This window comes from Microcaecilia unicolor, chromosome 13 (assembly GCF_901765095.1).
Source record: "Microcaecilia unicolor chromosome 13, aMicUni1.1, whole genome shotgun sequence".
Taxonomy (NCBI): Eukaryota; Metazoa; Chordata; class Amphibia; order Gymnophiona; family Siphonopidae; genus Microcaecilia; species Microcaecilia unicolor.
In genome coordinates, this window is record NC_044043.1 from 20,568,075 (window position 1) to 20,586,393 (window position 18,319).

The 18,319-nt window shown below is 46.3% G+C and overlaps 1 protein-coding gene across 7 annotated transcripts in view; it reads right to left on the minus strand.

The window, feature by feature from the left end:
- Nucleotides 1–18,319, minus strand: part of ELN (elastin) — a 535,722-nt gene that overhangs the window by 69,854 nt on the left and 447,549 nt on the right. For 5 of the 7 annotated variants that reach the window (XM_030186281.1, XM_030186283.1, XM_030186277.1 and 2 more), the window contains 3 exons: nucleotides 17,596–17,625; nucleotides 13,299–13,331; nucleotides 6,468–6,521 (listed from right to left, as the gene is read on the minus strand). In XM_030186281.1, the coding sequence (XP_030042141.1) occupies nucleotides 6,468–6,521; nucleotides 13,299–13,331; nucleotides 17,596–17,625 (117 nt within the window). The remainder of the gene's footprint in view (nucleotides 1–6,467; nucleotides 6,522–13,298; nucleotides 13,332–17,595; nucleotides 17,626–18,319) is intronic. The other 2 variants (XM_030186278.1, XM_030186282.1) reach the window with 2 other exon arrangements.

Below are 18,319 nucleotides of genomic sequence, written 5' to 3' on the forward strand. Positions count from 1 at the left end.
GCGCAGGGGCTCTGGTCTCCTGCAGAGGCAAAGTGGTCTATCAACCTCCTGGAACTCAGAGCCATTCGGTTGGCGCTTTTGGAGTTCATCCCGGTACTGTGTGGAAGCCTGTACGGGTCCTGTCGGACAATGCCACGGCTGTGGCCTATGTCAACCGCCAGGGAGGTACCAAGAGCGCCCCTCTAGCCAAGGAGGCTATGAATCTTTGCCAGTGGGCGGAAGCGAACCTGGAGCAGCTTTCAGCGGCCCACATTGCCGGAGTCATGAATGTCAAGGCGGACTTTCTCAGTCGCCATACCTTGGAGCCCGGAGAGTGGCAGCTATCTGCTCAGGCGTTCTTGGACATCACGAAGCGCTGGGGCCAGCCGAGCCTAGATCTGATGGCGTCATCGGCCAATTGCCAAGTGCCCGCGCTTTTTCAGCAGAGGACGGGACCCTCGATCCCTGGGAGTAGATGCTCTTCTCCAACAGTGGCTGACACAAGAGCTTCTCTATGTGTTCCCGCCCTGGCCCATGTTGGGCAGGGTGCTAGACCGGGTGGCAAAGCATCCCGGCAGGGTAATCCTGGTGGGTCCGGATTGGCCCAGGCGTCCCTGGTATGCGGACTTGATCAGGCTCTCAGTCGACGATCCTCTGCGGCTGCCAGTGGAGCAGGGCCTGTTACATCAGGGTCCCGTGGTGATGGAGGATCCCTCCCCCTTTGGTCTTACGGCCTGGCTATTGAGCGGCAGCGTCTGAGGAAGAAGGGCTTCTCAGACAAGGTCATCGCCACTATGCTGAGAGCGAGGAAGCGCTCTACTTCTACTGCTTACGCCAGGGTTTGGCGTATCTTTGCAGCGTGGTGTGAAGCAGGCTCACTTTCTCCCTTCACTGCTCCAATTTCTTCAGTGTTGGCGTTCCTGCAAGAAAGGTCTGGAGAAAGGCCTGTAGCTCAGTTCCCTTAAAGTCCAGGTAGCGGCTCTGGCTTGCTTCAGGGGCCGCCTGAAGGGTGCTTCCCTGGCTTCGCAGCCAGATGTGGTGCGCTTTCTCAAGGGAGTTAATCACCTGCGCCCTCCTCTGCACTCAGTGGTGCCTGCGTGGAATCTCAACCTGGTACTAAGAGCATTGCAGAAGCCGCCTTTTGACCCTTGTCGAGGGCATCTCTGAAAGTCCTGACGTTGAAAGCAGTCTTTTTGGTGGCTATCACTTCAGCCAGAAGAGTTTCCGAGCTCCAGGCGCTCTCATGTCGAGAGCCTTTTCTGCAGTTCACTGAGGCAGGAGTGACTATTCGCACAGTGCCTTCCTTCCTGCCCAAGATTGTTTCTCGCTTCCATGTGAATCAGCAGCTCTGTCTCCCTTCCTTTCGTAGGGAGGACTACCCAGAGGAGTACTCTGCTCTTAAATATCTGGATGTGAGACGAGTCATCATCATATACTTGGAAGTGACCAATGATTTCCGGAAATCGGATCATCTGTTTGTCCTGTTTGCAGGTCCTCGTAAGGGTCTGCAGGCTGCTAAGCCTACAGTGGCAAGATGGGTCAAGGAAGCCATTGCAGCGGCTTATGTGGCCGCGGGGAAGGTGCCGCCTATCCAGCTGAAGGCTCACTCCACGAGAGCTCAGGCGGCCTCGATGGCAGAGGCCGGATCCGTCTCCTTGGAAGAGATATGCAAGGCGGCAACTTGGGCTTCGGCTCATACATTCTCCAAGCATTACCGTTTGACTGTGGCTGCACGGGCGGAGGCCCGGTTTGGAGCTTCAGTGTTGAGGTCAGGGATTTCAATGTCCCGCCCTGGGTGAGTACTGCTTCGGTACATCCCACCAGTCTATGGATTGATCAGCTTGATGATATGGAAGGTAAAATTATGTATAATCATACCTGATAATTTTCTTTCCATTAATCATAGCTGATCAATCCATAGCCCCTCCCAGATATCTGTACTGTTTTTATTCTGGTTGCATTTCAGGTTCAAGTTTAGTCTTCAGTTACTTCAGAAAGACTTCGTGTTCAAGTTTTTTCACTTGGATTCTTCAAGAGTTAAGACGAGTTTGTGTTACAGTGAGCTGCTGCTTCCTCTCCCCTCCGTTTTACGGGGCTGGATTGAGACTTAAAATTCTGCCGGCACTCCCTCCCGCTTCGTGCGGCTGTAGGGCAGCTTTGTACCCCTCCCGCTTCGGCGGTGTTAGGGTCAGTCAGCTCCTCCCGCGGTTGCGGTTGCAGGATAAGCCAGATCCCCCCGCATCGGCGGGTGTGGTGTCCCTCCCCCGCTCCGCGGGGATGAGCTGGACGGATTCCCCTCCCCCACTTGTGTGGGGATGAGCTGGTTAATTCCCCTCCCCCGTTTCGGCGGTGGTGAGCTGGGCAGAGTGTCCCTTCGTGGGTGTAATTCTCTAAGTGCTGAGTCCTGCGGATGGAGCTTTGATATCGACATACTGAGGAGTTTCCGGCAGCACATGACCACATATAGGGAGGCAAAAGTTTGCTCTCTATCTCCACCTGCTGGTAGATGGACACAACCCACCACCAGTCTATGGATTGATCAGCTATGATTAATGGAAAGAAAATTATCAGGTATGATTATACATAATTTTACCTTTCTCCTTTTTCTCTTCTTTATATAATTAGTCTGATTACTTATAATTACCAGAGGTACTGATGTTAGATTTTGTAAGTTTGTTACAACTTGTGCAACTGATGTCTGATGCTGTGCTGGTGAGTAAGAAATAAAAGACTTTTAATTCTCCGATTCCTGTCCAATTTTTTAAAATAATATCCTATATAATAATTCTCACCACCAACGTTCTAAAGTAGCTGCCTGTGTCCGTGGCTCCTGGAGTTGCTCCGTAGCCAGGCAGACGTCACTCACAGCTGATTCCCAGGCAGGGGGAGGAGTAGGGAAACACACGGGGCTCCACGTGTTTCCCTACTCCTCCCCCTGCCTGAGAATCAGCTGTGAGTGCGCCGCTCAAACACCCCCTCGGCGCATCACCCAAGCCCCCCCTTCCCCCCCCGAAACACATCAACACCCCCCCCCCCCGAAGCACATCAACCCCCTCGCCTCCCTTAGCTGCCACTGGTAACGCTGTCTGGCCGCTGCCCCTGGAGTAAGACCCCGGAGGAGCGCAGCGACGTTAGAGGTGAGAGGAGGAGCGGCTGCAGAGCCGACAGCCAATGCCTGATGGCTGTTTGAGGTGCCACGCTTGATGTTTAAAAACATTTATTGCTTTTTTTCTTTTTGTAGCGGCCGCTGCTGCTCAACAGAGAAGCAGCAGCGGCCGGACAGCGTTACCAGTGGCAGCTGCGGGTGGTGAGGGGGTTTGATGCGCGGGGGGGGGGGGGGGGGGAGAGGTGATGGTCGCTGGGCATGGGTGGCTGCAGGTGGGGAAGGGGTCCTGAGACCAGAGAGGTGGGGGTGGGGAGGGGGGCCCTGCGAGAGGGGGGGCACATACTCACTGTCTCTCACATATACTCTCTCTGACACACTCTATCTCTCTGTCACACACACAGTCTCACACACACAGACACTCTGTCTCTCACACACACTCTCTCTCTCACACAAACACACACACACACACTCTGTCTCTCTCTCATTCTCTCTCTGACACACACACTCCATCTCTCACACACACTCTCTCTCTCAAACATACACACTCCGAGGAAAACCTTGCTAACGCCCGTTTCATTTCTGTCAGAAACGGGCCTTTTTTACTAGTTTTATAATATTTTGTAAGATGTTTAGAGAATAGCAAACAAATGCGTAGCCAAGTACACTCTAATCTAAAAAAACAATTAATCATTGTAAACCTCAACTTGAGAGTCACTCACGAGTGATTGATTATATCTTGTTTTCCAAGATGAAAGTGTGGTTACTTATCTGTAACAGGGGTTCTCCTTGGACACCTGGATAAATCAGTTACAATCCCTTCCACTTCCTCTCACCTTTGAAGTTGGCCTAAACCTTTGAACAGAGGGGAGGGACTAATAGTCACACAGGAGGGCTTACTCATGCATTTCCAGAAGAGCAAGTCTGACCAGGAATAGTTACAGATGACATGTCCCAGATGTAACTGATTTATCCTGCTGTCCACAGGGAACCTCCATTACAGGTAAGTAACCCCGCTGTTGTCTCAGTGCTTATAGTGTCCAACCACCCAAGTCCCAATACCAACCTGACCCTCCCCTACAGACTTCAATAGCTAGAGGGGATATGCATGTGTAATCTGAATTTAAAATTATAAGTAGTTGGCATTTGTATTCTGCTGTGTTCCAGCAGGATGCAAGACGGATTACAAGAAATCAAGTTAAATAATTCTTAAAATACATAACATTCAGTCAAATCCATAAAATACATCATTATATTTCCTTGTAACATTAATAAACTGTCTTCTACAAATCCCATAATGCAAAACAACCCTCAATATTATATTAGATGTTTTTCAAAAAGCCAGATTTCCAGCCTCCTACAAAAAAAGAGAATAAAATTGCTCCTTCCTTAATAATAATGGGACACTATCAGTCTTATTTTTGAAAGAGAAGAACGCCCATCTTTCGACACAAATCGGACGATGGGCATCCTTCTCACAGGGTCGCCCAAATCCGCATAATCAAAAGCCGATTTTGGGCGTCCCCAACTGCTTTCCGTTGCAGAGACGACCAAAGTTCCCCGGGGCGTGTCGGAGGCGTAGCAAAGGCGGGACTTGGGCGTGCCTAACACATGGGCGTCCTCGACCCATAATGGAAAAAAAAGGGCGGCCCTGACGAGCATTTGGACAACTTTACCTGGTCCTGTTTTTCTTACGACCAAGCCACAAAAAGGTGCCCGAACTGACCAGATGACCACCGAAGAGAATCGGGGATCACCTCCCCTTACTCCCCCCCAGTGGTCACTAACCCCCTCCCAACCTCAAAAAACCTCTTTTGTGCCAGCCCTCTATGCCAGCCTTCAAATGTCATACTCAGGTCCATGACAGCAGTATGCAGGTCCCTGGAGCAGTTTTAGTGGGTGCAGTGCACTTCAGGCAGGCAGACCCAGGCCCATCCCCCCTACCTGTTACACTTGTGGTGGTAAATGCAAGCCCTCCAAAACCCACCAGAAACCCACTGTACCCACATCTAGGTGCCCCCCTTCACCTGTAAGGGCTATGGTAGTGGTGTACAGTGGTGGGTAGTGGGTTTTGCGGGGGCTCAGCACCCAAGGTAAGGGAATCAATTTCTGAAGTCCACTGCAATGCCCCTTAGGGTGCCCGGTTGGTGTCCTGGCATGTCAGGGGGACCAATGCACTATGAATGCTGGCTCCTCCCATGACCAAAGGGCTTGCATTTGGTCATTTCTGAGATGGGCGTCCTTAGTTTCCATTATCGCCCAAAATCAGAAACGACCAAGTCTAGGGGACGACCATCTCTAAGGACAACCTAAATGTCAAGATTTGGGCGTCCCCGACCGTATTATCGAAACGAAAGATAGACGTCCATCTTGTCTTGATAATACGGGTTTCCCCGCCCCTCCACTGGGACGTTTTGCGAGGACGTCCTCAGCAAAACTTGGGCGTCCCCTTCGATTATGCCCCTCTTTGCCTCCTACTGTCCCCTCTATAGAAATGCTAAGCTTGCACCCCTGTACCAATGGAAGCCCTTTTTTGACTTTAAAGTCTCTTCCCAGAATAAGGCTCTATCAATTTGAATAATAAGAGGGGGGTCACCTCATTAATAGTTTATAGGTAGTCAGAATAATATTAATTGCTCTTTCCTGAATTACATAGTAACATAGTAGATGACGGCAGAAAAAGACCTGCACGGTCCATCCAGTCTGCCCAAGAAGATAAATTCATATGTGCTACTTTTTTTATTTGTACTGTCCTCTTCAGTGCACAGACCGTATAAGTCTGGCCAGCCCTATCCCCGCCTCCCAACCACCAACCCCGCCTCCCAACCACCAGCTCTGGCACAGACCGTATAAGTCTGCCCAGCACTATCCCCGCCTCCCAACCACCAGCTCTGGCACAGACCGTATAAGTCTGCCCAGCACTATCCCTGCCACCCACCACTGGCTCTGGCACAGACTGTATAAGTCTGCCCAGCACTATCCCCGCCGCCCAACCACCAGCCCCGGCACAGACCGTATAAGTCTGCCCAGCACTAGTCCCCCCCTCCCAACCACCAGCCCCAGCACAGACCGTATATGTCTGCCCACACTAGCTCCGCCTCCCAACCACCAGCTCTGCCACCCATTCTAGGCTAAGCTCCTAGGAGCCAACACGTTCTTACCAAGTACAGCGACACTCTTTCCCATCTTTTTCCAACTATCAGTCTGTATCACTTGCAATGGCGAAAACAATGTCTTTGTTCTACCCAGATGTACAGAGTTCGTTAATCAGAACAAGGCAAAGGGACTTTATATCAGGATGGGGGAGGGAGTGCTGGTAGGGTGGGAAGGATATCTGGGGGGGGGGGGGGGAATGGGCAAATTAAACTGATCTTTTTTTTTGTACCTCCAGTTTTAGGGGGCTTTACCCCGAGACCTCCAATTCCAACTCCAGGGAGCCCTAGAAAATGAATACAAACCAATGGGTAAACCTTCTGTTTTTGTGATCTCCACAATCAGTGAAAAGCAGTGAGCCTGGTAAGGTTTAAGAAATACCACCACAGTGCCACTTTCACATTTCAAGTTGCGAGATGTTGGAATACTCTTCCATCTTGTATTAGATCAGAAGCATATTACTTATTGAAGACTCATTTCATGAGTTTTTAAATTGCAATGCTAATTGATCTTACACTATTATTGTAATCCGCACTGAGCCTTTTTTGGTTTGTAGCAGAATTACAGTTCAACATCAATTATCTGGACTATCCTCGGCAGAGGGTGGTCTGGATAATCTTAAATCTGGATGACTGGGCAAACCTACATGGACATCCTGTTGCAGAAGAAAAACGTTTTACAGCCCCACTGGAATGGTAAAAACAGTTTTTCCCACGGTAAAACAGAATAAATTTGCTGATTACCATGCCACCCTGTTTCTACATCTCTTGAAGCTCCCTCCTTCCAGGTCAAGTTTCTCTCCCTCCTGTTCTCCCCCCCCCCCCCCTTCCCATTACCAGCGGCATCGCTCATTCTCCCTCCCCCTCGCAACCCTCCAAACCTGCTTTTACAGTCAGCTAGCATTGAACATGGTGCCTCTCTTTAGCCCAGAGCCTCCTTGCTGTTGTGTCCCGCCCTCTTTTGATGTCTCTTCCTGCTTCTGCAAGGGCAGGGTGCAGCAGCAAAGAGGCTCTGGGCTCGGCAACTGACGGGATTTAAAAAGCCGCTGTCTGCCACTCTCTACTGAAATGTGGTGGATGCACATCAAGGTATGGGGTGAGGTGGGGTTCAGAGAGCTCTAAACCTCCTTTTAAACTCTGATAAATTATGGTTTATGGTGGTGGGTGCAGGTGGAGGAGCACAGAGGGGTAGGTGGGGGGGTCCTACTGAACTGGTCTGCACAGGGCCCCGCAATTGCTAAGACCGGCCCTGCTGGTGAAGTAGGAAGTAATCCTGTAGCCAGGACCTGCCCATCAGGGGATGCAATATCCTCTCGCACTTAGGTTGTTCTCCAGGAGCTTCTGCCCAGAAGGGAAGGGTTATGACAGCTGTTGTAGTTGGTGATTCGATCATTAGGCATGTAGATAGCTGGATGGCTGGTGGGCATGAGGATCGCCTGGTCACTTGCTTGCCTGGTGTGAAGGTGGTGGAACCCATGCATCACCTAGATAAGATTTTAGATAGTGCTGGGGAGGAGCCTGCTGTCTTGGTACATGTGGGTATCAATGACATAGGACAATGTTGGAGGGAGGTTGTGGAAGCCAAATTTAGGTAGAAAACTGAAATCCAGATCCTCCAGAGTAGCATTTTTGGAAAAGCTCCCCGTTCTATGTGCAGGACCCAAGAGGCAGGCAGACCTCCGCAGTCTCAATGTCTGGTTGAGACGATGGTGCAAGGATGAGGGATTAAAATTTGTTAGGAACTGGGCAACATTCTGAGGAAGGGGGAGCCTGTTCCAAAAGGATGGACTCCACCTTAACCAGGATGGAACCAGGCTGCTGGTGCTAACATTTAAAAAGGAGATAGAGCAGCTTTTAAACTAAAATGAGGGGGGAGGAGCAAAAGGTTGCCCAGGAGCGCATGGTTCATTGTGGAGTGTCTTTGAAGGATATTATTGAAACAGGATCTTTAGGGAATCCCAATAGAGAAGTTTCAATAATGAAAGAAAGCCACGGGTGTTTAATAGGAGAACAGAGTAAAGGATACAAATTATTCCCATCAACTTCAAAGCAGCTTGTAGATGATATGAAAAAGCACAGTTTGAAGTGTCCATATATAAATGCTAGAAGCCTAAAAAATAAGATGGGAGAGTTGGAGAATATAGCACTAAATTAAGAGGTAGATATAATAGGCATTTCAGAAACCAGGTGGAAGAAGGACAATCAATGGCACACTGTGTTATCAGGGTACATATTATATTGCAATGATACAATGGATTAAATTGGAGGGGGTGTTGTGCTATATGTTAAAGAGAGAACTGAGTCAAGCAAAAGAAATATTTTACATGAAACAGAAGCGTGGAATCCTTCTGGATAGAAATTTTATGTGTGAAGGGAAAGGAGTATACTGGTAGGGCAGTACTACCGTCCACCAGGACAGAACGAACAGACAGATAAACAAATGTTTACAGAAATTAGGAAAGCTGGCAAATTGGGCAACATTATAATAATGGGTGATTTCAGTTACCCCAGTAAAGGATAAATGCTACTAGGGAGGTAAAATTCTTAGATGTAATAAATGACTGCTTCTTGGAGCAATTGGTCCAAGAACTGACAAGGGGGGGGGGGGGGGGCATTTTAGATCTAGTCTTTAGTGGAATGTAGGGCATGGTACCAGTGGATCTACTGGGAAACAGTGATCAATTCTGAACTGATACCTGGAGTGAAGTCACTAAAGAGATGTAGCAGGTTTTAATTTTCAAAATAGTGACTATGAAAAAAACAGGAAAATGGTTAAAAAGAAGCTGCAAGAGTCAGCCGCAAAGGTTAGGACTTTAAATCAGGAATGGACATTGTTTAAAAACACCATCACGGAAGCCCAGCCCAGATGTATTCCATGTATTAACAAAGGTGGAAAGAAGAGCAAACCACAGCCAGCATGGTTAAAAGGTGACGTGAAATAGGCTATTAGAGCCAAAGGAGCATCTTTCAAAGAAAGGAAAAAGGATCCGAATGAACAAAATAAGAAGCAATATAAGCAGTGTCAAGCTAGATGCAAAGCACTGATAAAGAAGGCTAAAAGCGGATATTAAGAAAACTTACCATGGAGACAAAAAATCATAGTAACACCTATTTCAGGTACATCAGAAGCCTGATAGGGAATCCATGGAACCGTTAGATCATGAAGGAGCAAAAAGGGCACTCAGAGAGGACAAGGCCATAGTGGGGAGATTGAATGAATTCTTTGCTTTGGTCTTTACGGAAGAAGATGTAAGAGATCTACCTGTACCGATTTTCAAGGGTGACGATGTGGAGGAATTGAAAAAAGTCTTGGTGAACATGGAAGACGTACTGAGCCAAATTACTGAAAGAACTCAAACATAAAATTGCTGATCTGTTGTTAGTGATCTGTAACCTGTTGTTAAAATCATCCGTAGTACCTAAAGATTGTAGGGTGGCCAATGTAGCGCCAATTTTTAAAAAGGGTTCCAGGGGTGATTTGGGAAATTACAGACCAGTAAGCCTGACTTCAGTGCCAGGGAAAATAGTGGAAACTATTATAAAGAATAAAATTATGTTTCATGGGAGAGAGTCAGCATGCGATCAGTCAAAGGAAGTTTTGCCTCACCAATTTGCTTCATTTCTTTGAAGGCGTAAATAAACATGTGGATAAAGGTGAGCCAGTTGATGTAGTATATCTAGATTTTCAAAAAGCTTTTGACAAAGTTCCTTATGAGAGACTCCTGAGAAAATTAAAACATCATGGGATAGGAGGCAATGTCCTTCTGTGGATTAGGAATTGGTTATTGGACAGAAAACAGAGGGTAGGGTTAACTTGTCATTTTTCTCAGTGGTGGAGGGTGAATAGTGAAGTGCCGCATGAATCTGTACAGGAACTGATGCTATTTAACGTATTTATAAATGATCTGGAAAATGGAACAATGAGTGAGGTGATTAAATTTGCAGATGACACAAAACTATTCAAAGTTGTCAAAACGCATGCGGATTGTGAAAAATTGCAAGAAGATCTTAGGAAACTGGAAGACTGGGCATCCAAATGGCAGATGAAATTTAATATGGACAAATGCAAAGTGACGCACATTGGGAAAAATAATCCGAATCATAATTACCTGATGCTAGGGTGCACCTTAGTGTGTGGCGGCGACTAATAAAGCAAACTGGATGCTAGGAATCATTAGGAAAGGGATGCAAAATAAGACCAAGAATATTATAATGCTTCTGTATTGCTCCATGGTGCAACCTCACTTTGAGCACTGTGCTGAATTCTGGTTGCCGTATCTCAAAAAAGATATAGTGGAATTAGAAAAGGTTCAAAGAAGAGCAACCAAAATAATAAAGGGGATGGAACTCTTCTCATGTGAGGAAATGCTGAAGAGGTTAGGGCTCTTTGGCTTGGAAAAGAGGCAGCCGAGGGGGTATATTGTTGAGGTCTATAAAATCCTGAGTGGTGTAGAACAGGTAGAAGTGAATCAGTTTTTCACTCTTTCAAAAAGTATAAAGATCAGGGGACACTCAATGAAATTACATGGAAATACTTTTAAAACAAATAGGAGGAAATATTTTTTACTCAAAAACTAGTTAAACTCTGGAACTCTTTGCCAGAGGATGTGGTAACAGCAGTTAGCATATCTGGGTTTAAAAAAGGTTTGGACAAGTTCCTGGATGAAAAGTTCATAGTCTGTTATTGAGATGGACATGGGGGAAGCCACTGCTTGCCCTGGGATTGGTAGCATGGCCTCTGCTGGAAGCAGGATGGACCATTGGTCTGACCCAATACGGCTATTCTTATGTTGTTATGGGCCTGTTTACTACGCTGTGGTAAGCTTACCACAGCTTAAAATGGCTTACCGTGGGATGCGCTCAGGCATCCAGTGTTAATTTTGTGATCTGTGCATGCTCACCACGAGCTAAAACCTATTTCAGATCTTATCGCAGAGGGGGCATGTCTGGGGGTGGAGAGTGGGCATTTCTGCACTGATCAGTTAGCTTAGATACATTACCCCACGCTGATTATCGTAGGATTGGCATGTGGGCCTTTAATGCCTACAAAATAGGTGTTGGTAAATGTTCATCTGGTATATTTTTAACGGGTGCATTAAGGCCACTTTTTACCGCAGCTTAGTAAAAGGACCCCATAATTTCATTCAGATCTAACAACAAAAGGCAGCACATTCCAAGACTGCAGTCTGATAAGAAAAATTTGATGCTAACAATCGTTTATATTTAATGTTTTTTTGCAGATGGAAAATTCAAGATGTTGATCTCAAAAACCAGATGTTCTATGATGAGAAGGTCTATTTATGAATTGATATGAAGACAATGGAGTAATCCCAAACAGGATTTTATGAACTAGTAGACAAAGTTTAAAATCAATCCATGTTTCCATTGGTATCCAATGTAATTTGGTTAAGAGAGGGCATGCATATTCGAATTTCCTAGCTGAATAAATTAACATTGAGCTTATATTTGGTAACATTTAAAGGCAGAAGTTTGAGGTAGTCTGATTATTCCTGCAAAACCAAACCTCTGTTCATCTTTTCCAGTGTGCACACAAGAAGTTTCCTTTGAAAATTAGCTTGCAGTCCTGAAGTTACAAAGCAGAAATGGACTGCATGCCCTACAGGGGGGATGACTAGTGCCCTGGTAGGAGGGCCACTGAGAGACACAGTCGGGCCCTGGGTAAGACTGACTCCCCACCTGGGCCACGGTGGCACCGCCCCCCCCTCACACTGCTCCCCCACTTGCACCACCCCTCCACTCGCGCCACCCCCACACACATTTGGGCCACCCACTCCCTTACCTTCTGCATCTGACTGCTCCTGTGTGCCAGGATCCGGATGACTGCATTAACGCAATATCCCGTGTCACCCGAGTTATCGTGTTAATGCAATCTTCCTGGTCTCGGCCGGCACGCAGGAGAGAGACAGACCCTGAAGAAGCGTGCTGGCTCTGGGCCCTCCTTTGGAGGCTGGGCCCGGGAATTTTGCTCCCCCCTGCCCCCCCTCTCAGCAGCCCTGCAGATATGAACCTAAACTACACCTATGTTAAACATGTGCACGAAACCAAAAATAGTGCAAAAAACAAGTAGATCCAAACATAGGAGTCCAAACAGTAACTTTATTAAAACCCGACGCTGTCAATTGTTGGAGACCCCAGTGGCAAACTGCTACAATTGTGCTACAAAATTTGGCCATGGTTGTGATTAGGACAGTGAGTTGTGTTACACTCCATTAGTTGCATTGTACCCTGAGGCAGCTCACATGTGGACCGCATTGGGTTTTAGTATATTACCCATGTGTACATGAATGCCATTAAAAAATTACTTCCTGGAAAACTCCTACACAAAGTTCCAACTCTTCTGTGGTACACCCAACTTTTGCAATACACGTCTACACAAGTCGCTAAAAGGCATCAAAGTTGGTAAGCTGGTATTCTAGAACAGCCGTTATGCATTATGGACTAGATTCTATAAATGGCACCGAAAAAAAACATGGTTAGCGCTGTTCTATAAACCACTCTTCCAGTTAGGCACGGATTATAGAATAGCGCCGGGAACCAGGACTATATTTAAGTGTGACCATTTACACAATGAAAACCCAGTGTAAATCCCCATGTGTAAATTAGGTGCTAATTGTATTACAGCATGCATAAATGTTTGGACCCGCCCATGCCCCTCCCATGGCCACGCCCCCTTTGTAGATCCACATGCTAGAATTTACGCACACCTCTCTTAAAAAGATCTGCGTGTAAATTCTACTTATTGCCAATTAGTGTCAATAATTCCTTCTTATCATCCAATTATCAGCACTGATTGGCTTGTTAATCAATTAAGTTGCACTTGCACATTGGACACACATTCAAATTTGTGCACACAACTGAAACAACCATATATAGAATCCGGGGTAAATCTGTTATAGAATACTAGCATAAGTCTGCAGTTAAATGCCAAATTTTAGGTAAGACCACTTACACCATGTCTATATGGCTGGCGTAAATATCATTACAGAGATACTATCCTGCTGTGGAAGATAAATTAAATCAGAAGAAAAGATAAATTCACATACCTCCTCCTGGCACTCCCCCAGCACCAACCCCAACTGCAGGAGAGAGAAGACAGGAGGTGTTACCGGTATTTATTTTTTTATTCTATTTTGTATATTTGATATACCGCAGAATTGAACCTGGAAAGGCAACTAAACGGTTTATACCATAACTAAAATGTTTTCAGCTACTAAAAGTTGCTAAAAGGGTACTGATGGAAGGAGAAGGGAGAAGTAGTATGAATTGGTGAGAATTTGTTGGGAATAGGTCTCGCAGAGTTTGAATTTTGTCAGAGAAGAAATCAGCTGAGGCTTGAGCGGAAGGGGATGTAGATTGGTTATCTAGTGGGGATGGTAGAGCAGTAAGCAATTTTACTATGGCATGTAGGACAGAGGTATTGGGAGTTTTAGCGATAAATTGTGAATAGTGGTCATGTTTAACTTTTAGAATGGCCTTTTTGTATTCAGAGGAAATGTCTTTGAAAGCACTGAGGCAGCTGTATGACAACAATGCCAGTGTTGTTCAGCGTGACAAAGTTGATTCCTAAGAAGCTTTAAATTTGGCATGTACCAAGGTTTCTTTGATGTGTTGGAGCAGTGGCATAGCCAAGGGTGGGCCTGGGTGGGCCCAGGCCCACCCACTTTGGGCTCAGGCCCACTCAGTAGCAGCACACCTATGATGTGGCTGGCAGAGATTCCCAAGCCCCACCAGCTGAAAACTCTCAACAACGGTCCCTCCTGCGTACCTTGTAAATAGCAGATCTTCGCCTGCAGCAAGCAGCGACTGATACATACTACTTGCACTGACCCCACAGCCTTCCCTCTGACATATTCCCGCCTATGCGGAAACAGGAAGTTGCATCAGTGGGAAGGCTGTGGGGCCAACATGAGCAGTGTATTTTAGTTGCTGTTCGCTGCCGGTGAAAATCTGCTATTTAAAGGTATGCGGGAGAGAGGGGATGTTTGAGACACCATATGGCATGCAAGTGAGAAAAGGAGAGACCAAATCACCTGTGGGATGGGACGGGGTTCTTCTGCCCACCCATCTTTGGCCCAGGCCCACCCAAAACTTAGGTGTCTGGCTACGCCCCTGTGTTGGAGTGCACTTTCATTGTAGGGGAAGCAATGTTGTCTAAGGCCTGTCTCAAGGCAGAATTAAATTGTGAAACCTAATCAAAAAGAGAGAATGTAAGGAATCCAGAAACAGATAAATTAAGGTTGGATTCCAAAGTCTCAGACTCAGAGGATAATCTGGAGAGATCATGATAGATAGTTGAACAGACTTGAGGTCTGATTGGAATGCTAAGATTGGTGCAGGAAATGATCTGTCCAGGGAAACGGTCAAGATGTGAGAGGAGTGAAATGCACATTCAGTCCAGAAGAAAAAAAGAATATTGTCTAAAATGTGTCCTGCTTGATGTGTGGGTGAATGAGCAGATTGGATGAGACTGAGATAAAAAATCAGAGTATAGAGGTCTGCCAAAAAGATTGAAGCTGGGTCATAAAAATGTATGTTAAAATCACCGAGGATGATAGGGTTGAAGTTGTGAAGGCAATGATCAATGAGAGTATTGTGCAGAAGTTGAAAAGAATAAGCTGAGGAGAGGGCGGAGGGTAACAGAATAAAAGAAAATTTAGTGGACTCATCTTCGGCATATTGAGATTTGAAAGTTCGAGACCACTACGTGAGCGGCTGCATTGGCTTCCTGTGAAGGGCCGCATCGCATTCAAGATCTGCGCATTGGTACACAAAGAGGGGCATAATCGAATGCAAACGTCTATCTCCATGGACGTTTATCTCCGAGAACGGGTCCGTGAAGGGGCGGACCGAACCGTATTTTTGAAAAAATGGACGTTTTTGAGTTGGGCGTTTCTTTTTTTTAGCGATAATGGAAACTAAAAACGCCCAACTCAAAAACGTCCTAATCCGAGTCATTTGGTCGTGGGAGGGGCCAGGATTGGTAGTACACTGGCCCCCCTGATATGCCAGGACACCAACTGGGCACCCTAGGGGGCATTTTTTAAAAATAGAAACAAATATTAAATTACCTCCCAGGTGCATAGCTCCCTTCCCTTGGGTGCTGAGCCCCCCCAAATCCCCCCCCCCAAACCCACTCCCCACAACTCTACACCATTACCATAGCACTTACTGGTGAAGGGGGGCACCTACATGTGGGTATAGTGGGTTTTTAGGGGGGGGGGGGTTAGAGGGCTCTCATTTTCCACCATAAGTGTAACAGGTAGGGGGGAATGGGCCTGGGTCTGCCTGCCTGAAGTGCACTGCACCCATTAAAAACTGCTCCAGTGTCTTGCATAGTGCTGTCAGGGAGCTGGGTATCACATTTGAGGCTGGCATACAGGCTGGCAAAAAAGGTTTTGGTTTTTATTTTTTTAGTGTGGGAGGGGCTTGGTCACCACTGAGGGACTACGGGGAGGTCATCCCCCATTCCCTCCAGTGGTCATCTGGTCAGTTGGGGCACTTTTTTGAGACTTGTTCGTGAAAAAAAAGGGTCCAAAAAAAGTGACCCAAAATCCCGGTCAAAACGCATTTTTTTTTCGATTATCAGCTAAAGACGCCCATCTCTCCTCGGCTGATAACCACGCCCCAGTTCCGCCTCCACCACGCCTCCGACACGCCCCCGTCAACTTTAGTCATTTCCGCGACGGAGTGCAGTTGGAAACGCCCAAAATCGGCTTTCGATTATACCGATTTGGGCGCCTTTGCGAGAAACACGCCCATCTCCCGATTTGGGTTGAAATATAGGCGTTTTTCTCTTTCGATTATAAGCTGGAAAATCATCTATGGAGAAGCCCCTTCCTATATGGACACTCTCATTAACCTGCCGCCCAGGAATTCCCGACGGTTGGCCTGCCCGTACCTCAATCTCCACTACCCGGCTCCTTGTGGCCTCAAATATAAGACCATCTATGGTTCCTCTTTCCCTTATCTCAGCACTCAATTGTGGAATGGGCTGCCTCGAGAGGTCAAATTTACTCCGGATCACCCGACCTTTAAGAAGCAACTCAAGACTTTCCTTTTTGGCAGAGCATATGCTTTGAGCCCCTCTGGTGCCCCGCCCTTTTAACCCACGGCTCCCTCTGTGACAATTTATCACCTCCCCTCTCTTCCTTTCCTCCTCAGTTATTTCTTTCTCCCTCTTGTGACCTTGTATTTTGTATCATTGTTTGCTTATTAACTATTGTACGCCACATTGAGCCTGCCCTTGGGTTGGAATACTGTGGGATATAAATAAATAAATAAACTGGAAGGTAAGTGATTCTAGAGAGGGATGGGTAGTAGATGATTCATCGGCTCTAAATATACTCGTCCACTCTTTCATCATTAGTAAACTCGATTATTGCAACTCTTTACCTACAGGCCTTAGAACTACTGACATTAGATGTCTACAAAGATGTCCAGAATGCAATCATTAAACTCATCAATGGAAAAAAATTAATTTGATCACGTAATGCTCCTTCTTCCCCACCGCTTTATCTATAAAATCATGCGTCTACTCTTTAAAATTCTTCAATCAGGTGAATCAGAGTATCTCTCCCGCCTGCTTATCCCACATACAACCACTAGAACATTACGCTCAACTTTTTATAACTTGCTCACTGTTCTGACCTTTTGAGAACTATTCCACCAACACACCAGAAAAGCTATCTTTTCAGTCCAAGCTTTATATACCTGCATGTGTGTGTATGTATGTATGTATATGTGAATGGGCACTGGAATAAGCTGCCCCTGTACCTCCGCCAAGAAACATCTCTTCTAAATTACAAAACCAGTCTTAAAACATTCCTCTTCCTAGATGCATAGTCTTAATCCTATTTTGGGTTTGCATGGACCAGTCTCAGCCTCCCTTCTCTATCACCCCCTCTTCTTTCCTATATGTTATTGTAGTTCCACCCCACCACTTTTTTTCTTTTTTCATTTCCTTTCCCCCTCTTACTTTACTCTATGTAGTCTGTAAGCCACCCAGGCATCCCCTTAATGGGCAGGGTAGCAAATTAATAAATAAACTTGAAACTAGATGATAATATTTTAAGCCTAAAATGAGTAGAGTAAATTACAGGTAGTCCCCCACCCACCCTTACGATCTTTGTGATTGTGAACTAAAAAAGGCTAGCACGGGGCTAATGACAGAGCGAGGTGTCAGTGTCTGAAAGCCATGTTTCAATCAAGCAAAAAATTATCTGAGCACTGTATTCACTTTCCCTCGCTGTAGTCAAAGAGAGAACTGTCAGGCAATGAAACTGATCACTTGTCAGCTCCTAACTCTAACTCTGTATGTCAATATAAAACAGATTCACGTACCTCCTGGGAGTCCCCCTACACCAACCCCAACTGCAGGAGAGAAGAGACAAGAAGTGTTAGACCTAGCCCAGCAAAGAATTTAGACAGATATCATTACACATTAAAACAAACAACTGTCCTCCTCTTAAGAGACCCTACCTCTACTCCAATCTTTGTAGTATTGTCTGAAGTACATGCTGAGGGCGGGGAGTTCAGCACAGAAACACTTCAATGCTGAAAGGTCTGGCACTAGCCCTTGCTCTCAGTAAAATACAGGCCAATGGCTCAGGCTAAAGAGCTAGGTCTCTTAAAATAAAAAATCATCTCTGATACAAAATATATTTCACTGTAGCAAGTACTCAAATGAGGTAATTGAGAGCTGGCAAGGGAGGGGGGCTTTGCTCCCTGAGACTGGCACCTGCCAGAAGTCATGAGCAAGATGTTTTGATTAAACTGAAAGATAATAGTGGGTCAGATGCAAGTAGAGGGAGGGGGGGGGGAGCTGAGAAGAGCAAAATGACCTGTGAAGTCATCTCACAGATGCGCTCTGAACTTATCTTGTTTATACTTAGGGCTTGAGAATATGATGATGTCATCCTTATCAACTGATAAGGGCCAAAGAGCCCTGGTGAGAAAGCTGGGGTCCACTGGAATCAATAGGGCCAAAATAGTATAAAAGAAGCAGTCTGAAGGGTATTAGATCAGAAGACTTCAGAAGACTCCAGAGGGCTGTAGTCGTGTCGTG